Genomic DNA, 8038 nt, shown 5'->3' on the forward strand with positions numbered 1-8038 from the left:
TCAATTGAAAAATCATATCATTTCGCCACTGGAGCAACACAATTTTCGAGGCTCGAAAGCCCATCAACGGCACAATCGACGGCTCACCGGCGCGCGCAAGTAATAGTACTTATCAAAATCTCAGCCGAGGCCGAGGCCGGGGTCGGGCGCGCCGTTGAGCTGATCAGACACCTTCGACTACCCACGGATCGATTATCGATCCGTGGCCATCCAAACACAACACAACCGAGCAAATTGGACCCCCTCGCGAACAGAGCGCAGCCGCGCGAGCATTTCGATGTGCCTCTCTGTTTATGCTTCACGGCGCGGTTTCATGGTGCGCGGTTATGTGGCGACCACTTGGTGGCGGTGACCCGCGTGAAATGTTTGCGGTCCGTTTGCCATGGTACGGTTTTTGCTACCGTTCTGCACGGTACGACCACGATTTACATCGCCCCGGTCATCGGAAGCCCGCGCTGACACGGGGTGACTGGAGCATGGGAATCTTGTTTGCAGTTGACGGCGATCGCATATGGCAACCCCGGCTGCTGACCGATTGCTGCGGATCACTTTCTCCTTCGTCCACTGAGGTGACCCACTTCTTTGGGGTTTTCTTGAGGTTTTTTTGACACGAAGAACTTTTGAGTGATTTCTTATTGTTTCTATTCGATAAAGCCCGTGACGCAATCGTTTTCCCACGGATTTTCATTGCAGGCCATCTGTTGGTGCGTTTTGAGTTTTTTTTAAACTAAAACATCACGTTTTGTGCTTCTGTTTTGACTGATTTATGATTGATTGAGTGAAGATTTATCTACGCACCAGGTACCCGAACATAGTTTTGTATTCAATGGCATACGTAACTTATCCTAATAACATCACTTTCAGGGATAACCTCTTCATTCAGGCGAAATTTCTTAATGAAGGGCATTTTTATTTAGGTCTGAGAAGTAGTTTTATTTAGGTCTGCCAGTAGTGGCTGGGAGCTGAATCAACGGCAAATACGGTGGCTCTGGAATCTATTCGATATTACACTACGCACATCTCAAAATACTGGGGCCATAACCATTCCCGCCGATTGTTCACCAGTTGCTCTTCACTCAGATGACGTGAAGGGATATTCACGCAAAAAATTTCGATTTGTTTCGTTTAAACATGGCTCGACGTTGCTCAGAATCACTGTGGTCAAACGTGACAGCCACTTTGAACAGATCTTTCTCATAGTAAATTCTCAGCCAATATAATTTAAAAGTAAAAAAACGGATTTTTTTTGTTCCATTGTTTTAAAAATAACAAAATTAGTTACACTTTTAGCACAATACCTCTTAAACTTATGAGTTTTGTAATATCTTGACATTTTAACAGCTTTCTTTTAAAGATTTGCACTAATTAACTAGCGCCATCTATCTGTTAAGATTCGGATATTTCAGCCCTTGTACCCTACTAAGCTTAACTATTCTATTAAGCATAAGTGAGTATTAAAGTATGCATTGAGAGCGCTTCAATAGATTGAGTTTGTATTGAGTTTCCGTTGCAGAATTCTAATAAATCAGCATTGGAAACAGTTGTTACTGTTTTTTTAGATGAATTTTTAATGTCTTCATACGCGATTGCATAAAAAGAGTACATCAAATTATTGAGAGTAAATACACTTTAGCATCGTTTATCTCGAGGCGTAAACCAATGCTTCAACAGGACCAAACCCATACGGTTTCTTATGTGTTCAGTAATCTATGGTCAAACAAGTCGCCGGTTTCAACCCAGCTTCCGAATCCCTCCTAAGCTACCAACGGAGAAGGAAGCCCAGCCTCGGAAGTAATGAAACCTACTTCCTTCCTTGCCCATAAAACCATTACCCGGGGGCTGCTTCCTTACATCCTACCCAATTTGGTCGCATCACAGCCGACGCCGGGCCCAAGGAATGTCCCCCAGTGAACTGTCGTCTCCGTCGTACCGCTTAAGATGCATAAGGTAACGCGGCTACAACTTCCTGGGTTCGGTGGCGGCAACTGGCCGAGGTGCATATTACCGTTTGCAGCATAATTGAACGGTGCCGGTGAAGGTGCGTGCTGCTGACGGGTTGTCCATCGCCGCGACAATCCTTGGTTCGCCGATGGAAAAATGATTTAAATTAAGATTTCATGCGTGTCCATCCGATGTGGCGGAGGAATCGGTGAGAATGGACGGTGGTCAAGCGTGCGGTTGTGTAATCGATCCGGCACATCGATCTACCGAAGTGGCCGCCTGATGGACAGCCCTTGGAGCACTCGGAGCGTGTGCGAAGTTGTAAACATTTTCTACATTTTCCGCGCACCGAAGGCGGCGACACTCTCTGTCGGAAACCGGCGACATGGGTGCGATGTGGAAGTTATGACGAAGAAGAAGGTTGCCATCGATCGGTCGGCGAGGAGTTGCAGTTGGCACCTGACACACTGGACACTGGCTCGCGACAGTGTCACGGCCCGGTGACGGTGACAGCAGGAAGTGATCTGAATGCCAAATCCCCCGGTGGTGATCGCGCAGATCGCGGTGATCCTCAGCTTCAATGAGCCGCCAACAATTATGTGTCGTGCGGGAGAAATGCTCGACGGAGCAAAAACATTCCATAACGACCCGCGGGCCGATCATCGCCGAGCCGCCTTTCTCGACGGTCCGACGGATTGTTTTCGGCTGATTGTTTTGACGATCGCACTGACTGGCACAAACGAGCTGGCTTGTTCGTTTCCTCTACCGGCATCGATCATGCTGAGAGGCGGCGGGCATCTTTGGCCGCGCAAGACGATCGCCAGGTCCATCGGAATGGATGGCACGCTTCTGGCGCGAGGCGCCCGGTGAAAGGCTGAACGCCCGCCCCGGACGGACGGTGGGGCCATGGAAGTCAACGATTGTGTCGGGACGCCAAATGTGTCAATAAATTGTTTTCGATAATCTTCCACTTTGACGGGGCGCACGAGGTGTTTATTGGTGGCGTCTAGGAGGCGTCATTACCTGTACGGCTTATTAAATAACCGGCCTGTTGACTTGCCGATGAACTGTTGTTGTTTTGTTTTGCGTATTGCGCATCGAATCGAAGCATTGTGGCCGGGATGGGTCGAAGAGCTCTCCACGTTTTGGGTTCGCAGCCTTTTGTCCGTGGTCATCGGGCGCTTGGTGGACTTTTTTTATTATATTTTTGAGATATATTTTCCATATTTACGGTCGAAACGGTTTACAGACAGAAAGATTGACACACTTCAAGAGCATGTGCCAATAGTTTTGTAGAACAATTATTCATTATTCTTAATTTGTAGAATTTGTAGAATGAATTTGTAGTCATTATTCTTATGCTGGACCGGCCTCGGCCCGCTTTAACAAATTTGTTACCCAAACTGATGTGTAATGGATCTCATTATTAATTTCTTTATCCGAGCATCGACACTCTAGGAGCTTTTAGCTTACAATTCTTCTTTTGTTGGGAACGAATAGCAAATATATAATTCCTAATAGTTTAAAGACAGTTATCTAACTCCGTTCATGTAACTTTTATAAAATAATGAAGATAGTAAGTTTCAATTCTTCCGAGGAAGTCTGCCGCATAACCGTCATGTCGCAGCGCCCAAAACGAGTAGCATGTCGCAAGATGTGGTGACATGAAATTGTTGCATTCCAAAGCTTTCGCGATCGCCAAAGCTTTCGGCGATCGCCAAAGCTTGAAATGGAGCGTTCCCAGTCTCTGGCCGTAATGTTTTAAAGCTTACCTACACTTAAATTGAAAGATCTTTTGGCAAGGTTCACCTGGAAGTGGATTTCAAAAACATGAAAAACTGTCAACCGTGAAGATGTCCTAAATATGAACCAAAACCACACGCTGAGCTAAAACTCATGTGGACAAAGCTGGTATGCCTATGGCGTTCACTAAGCTGTCGAAAAGTGTTACGTTACGACACGTTACTTTTGCTGTAACAAGTTTTCAGCTTAGCTTTAGCTACGAAAGCGGCTATAGGAATTCATAAAAAACTGAATTACTAGTTCCATTTTTATTTCTATTCCATTTTTAATTGAAGTATTAATTTTGTTGTGCATAGTCGATCAAAAAGCTATAACGAACTCTCTAAAAGAACTGTACTAAATGTCTTGAGTAGATAAACATTCTATAGTCAATCCTACATTCCATGATAAATCAGCTTCACCTTTTTTCACATGTGTCTCTGGTTCATTTACTGATAAAATAAATTCAAACAAAACAGCGTCTGTATTATTTTCTACAAATTGCATAAGCATTTTATTGGTCTTTTGACAATACTATCTGTTCCCGCCGGGGTCGCCATGCCTTATTTCATTCTAATTTCTTCATTATCCGTCGTTTCATACGATCGGGCTTCCCAGTGACGTATCCGATCGGCTTTCCGCGCATATGTCACCAGGAAGCCGGATCGTCTGGAACGGAGGAGCAACGGGAAGTGAGAAGGGAAACTGATCCAGGAAGTTCAAATCGACAAATTAGAATGAAATAAGACGTGGCGACGCACACGGAGAACTACTAGTTTACGAGAAATTAGCTTACAATCAAATGTCGCTGAGTTTTCATTCCAAATTTAAAAAAAAAAAACAAAAATCCTTTACGAACACATCGTTTTGTTTTACACTGTTTATTCGCTTAGTGGCAATAACAAATAAATAATAAAACATACAACAAAGTCCAGTCTAATGAAAAACATATGTTAGTAGAAAACAGTATTCTCTGTTACCATCCAGTCCATCCAGCCGCGGCCCCAAAGGTTCCACCCATACAACGGTGAGTGCCTATCCCCCTATCTGCCTATTTCTTGCTGTCCTTGTTCAACGGCACTCCGTGCTCGTCAATTTCCACCGATGGCACTAGTGGTGGCTTGAACCCGCCGTACTCGATGCGGATGCTCTTCCCGTAGCTCGGACTGCGCCGGAACTTGACGTCACTTTTGACGGCCCAATGGTCCTCCAGCAGGGGCGTAGGGCCCACGTAGTCATCCTTCACGATCTGCTGCTGCTGATGGTGGGCGAACCCAAAGTTTGCTACGAGATAAGCAGAGTAGTAGACTGTAGTAGATCAAGCAAGCATCACCCGTTCGGTCACACTTACCCACGTGGTGGCCATCGCCAACGTACGGCACTCCATAGATGGGTTTCGGGGCTTCAGGCGGCAGGTAGTGAGGCTGAAGGTTCAGGTGATTCCCATCGACCAGCACGCTCGGGCTGGGCACCGACGCCCCGAAATGTAGATCGTTCTTCGGATAGTGGTGACTCGGGACGTAGAAGTGCTTCCCGGGCACCTCGACCACCTTCGGATGGTGGTGCGACTTGGGGAAGAAGTGCTCGACGAAGTGCTTCTTCTTCTGCGCAAAGAACTTCCCGAAATCGAAGTGCTCATGGTGGACGGTCTTGATGATCGAGTGCGTCGGTTTCGGTTCGTGCACCGGCAGGGCGATGTACTTCTCCACCGGATACGGTATCGGGATACCGACCGGTACTTCGACCGGATAGTGTACCGGAACTTCCACCGGTACCTGCACCGGATAGGGCCGATCGACAATCTTCTCCACTATCTTCTCCACCGGGTACGGCCGATCGACGATCTTCTCCACCACCTTCTCGATCTCCACAGGGACCGGCACTTGGACGTGCTTCTCCACGATGCGTTCCACCTCGACCGGCCGATCGACCAGTTTCTCCACGATCTTCGGGACCTCGACGTGCACCTCGACCGGGTAGGGACGATCGACAATTTTCTCCACCGGGTAGGGACGATCAATGTAGCGAGGCACCTCGACCGGAACCTGCTTTTCGACGATCTTCTCCACAGGCACCGGGCGGTCCACTAGGTGCGTCACTGGGTACGGAACATCCTTGGTGACGATCGTCTCCACCTGCACCGGCTTCTCCACGATCCTGTCGACCGGCACGTGGACCGTCACTTTCTTCTCGACGGGAAACGGTCGATCGACGTAGTGCGTGTGGTGAACCGGCTTCTCGACGATCCGCTCCGGTCCCGGCACCGGCACCGGCTTCTCCACGTATACCGGTTGCTTCACGATCCGTTCCACGGGCTTCTCTACGTACACCGGCTGCTGGATGATTTTCGTCCTCGCGCCGAACTGCCGCACAAAGTTTGGGCCTGGCCGTTCCGGACCGACCACTATGTTCTGGACGTTGACACTTTTCTGGACTTCGACCACCGTCCGTTCCCGCTCCGGTTCGTCCACGCAATCCACGTCCACCGGGCCACGAAGCACGTGTGGCTTATCGGCGTTGGACAGTCGCAGCCCGGCCTGGATCGGAGCGAGATACCGTGAGGAGACCGGCTTCTGTGTCGTCGGAACGTTCTCCACTGGCGGCGGAACTGCCTTGTAGCGCGTGCTCAACCTGGCCGCCGTCGAGCCACGCACGCGACTCACCGTGACCGGCTTGATGGTGGTCACTTCCTGCTTGGTGATCAGCAGACCCTGCTCCTTGCCATCGTCATCGCACGGCTCGGCCGGCTTGCTGGCGAGGATCGTCGTCTCCTTCAGAAACTGCCCCTGGTTGTGGTCTTCCGATTCGCCCAGAATCTCCACGTTGATGTGCTTCGAGCGGTCGATCGCTACCGAAGGCCCAGCACGCTGACTACGCCCAGTTCCCGTTTCCTGCGCTTCGCTATCGCCCACCACAATCGGCTTGTCGAAGCCCCCGTGTGCCGCCACACTATCCCTGACGTGTCTGCTTTCGCTCGGTGCGCTATCCTCTGGACTCGGACTCGTGCTTGGACTCGAACTCGAACTCGAACTTAGAACCGTGGTGATTTCCACGGTGGAGTTGTCCACACGCTCCGTCATGCCCTCCTGGGCGTTGTTGATGTCCACTACATCTTCGTTGCTGACTAAGTTTTGCGTACTCGACACCAGCTTCCGGATGCCCGCCTCGTCCACGTCCACCTTCCCACGGGTCGGTTCCTCCGCGAGGTCCACCGCTTCGTCGACTTCCTGCTTCGAATCGTCGCCCGGGCGTTCCTTCAGCTGATCGCCCTCGATCGTCGGCTGTACGAGCGTCACCAGCTGAATCGGGATCGGATTAGGACTGTAGACGATCTGACCCGACGTGGGGTCACTGTTGCCAATTCCGTACCTGCGGAATGGAAGACCATCGATCAGGTTTACTGACAAACCATGAGGAAGGCTGACAACTGGAAGGAGGAACTCACCCATCCAAGTACTGCTGTTTGGGCTGATCGACAACATTGTCGGTGTAGTACACGAAGTAGTTGCTGCTCGGTGAGTTGTTGATCAGATGCTGGTAGCGTACCACTCCGTGTGGCAACGGATCCGGGACAAAGACCTACGAAGAACACCGAGAAAAGTACGAAGAGGTTACGTTTCGAGTTCTTTCCTTCCGGTGCTAAACTACTACACTACCTGTTCCGGGGGCACGATCGTCGGCAGGATGGTCGACGGTCGGTCCGGGCGATCTTCCTTCTGGGTCCGAGTGGCGTTGGCGTTCTCGGTGCCGGGCTCAACTTGGGCCCTTATTCGTAAGACGAACGCAAAAAGTACCGCAGGTGCAAACAGCAGCATCCTGTTTCATTTAAGGTCGGGCTCTGCAAGAGGAAGAAAGAGATGTTACAGAGTGAGAAAAAAACACAGTAACAAGATCACGACAAGCGAAAGGCTGGCTCCAAGCAGTTCGACAAGCATACCGTCGGCGCGGCCACGGTACGATAGGCAAATTACATAGTCCATCCGAGCGCAGCCCATTCGGACGATAAATCTGGGCTACGGAACACGCCGCATGTTTCTGTGAAACAAATTGAGCAAAAAGTGTTGAGATTCGTCGGAAAAAGGTCCGGCTCCACAATCGGGCGTATCGGGCCGTGGCCGTAGGTTAAAAGTGGCGCAAAAAAGGGCCCCCTACTAAGTAGCATAGAATGGCCAAGGCGTACGGGGCAAGGCGTTCCCCTCGCGTAGGTGGTTCCAGGGCACGGTTATTGGCAGTGGTTATGCACCGCCTGGCCGACAACAGGTAATGAGCTTGATTAGAGAGATAAATAGCCCTGGTCCGGGTGGCAATTGGGCCC

At 50.0% G+C, this 8038-nt stretch overlaps 1 protein-coding gene across 1 annotated transcript; it reads right to left on the reverse strand.

Moving 5' to 3' along the window:
• Positions 1–4774: 4774 nt before the first annotated feature.
• On the reverse strand, positions 4775–7538 carry LOC131215249 (uncharacterized). The gene is made up of 5 exons (XM_058209636.1): positions 7380–7538; positions 7169–7302; positions 6755–7092; positions 5075–6712; positions 4775–5007 (listed from the first exon to the last, which is right to left on the reverse strand). Exons 1-5 carry the CDS (start codon positions 7536–7538, stop codon positions 4775–4777), a joined length of 2502 nt encoding a protein of 833 aa, XP_058065619.1.
• Between the last annotated feature and the right edge of the window lie 500 nt (positions 7539–8038).

The sequence above is a fragment of the Anopheles bellator genome, chromosome 1, assembly GCF_943735745.2.
Source record: "Anopheles bellator chromosome 1, idAnoBellAS_SP24_06.2, whole genome shotgun sequence".
In the NCBI taxonomy this organism is placed as follows: domain Eukaryota; kingdom Metazoa; phylum Arthropoda; class Insecta; order Diptera; family Culicidae; genus Anopheles; species Anopheles bellator.

What these genes read in the sequence shown, in the direction of transcription:
- LOC131215249 (XM_058209636.1), bottom strand. Translation starts at nt 7,538, where the DNA reads ATGCTGCTGTTTGCACCTGCGGTACTTTTTGCGTTCGTCTTACGAATA. An exon ending in CGATCGTGCCCCCGGAACAG is followed by an intron (nt 7,303 to 7,379) that starts GTAGTGTAGTAG and finishes TGTTCTTCGTAG; the next exon opens with GTCTTTGTCCCGGATCCGTT. An exon ending in TGGCGATGGCCACCACGTGG is followed by an intron (nt 5,008 to 5,074) that starts GTAAGTGTGACC and finishes CTTATCTCGTAG; the next exon opens with CAAACTTTGGGTTCGCCCAC.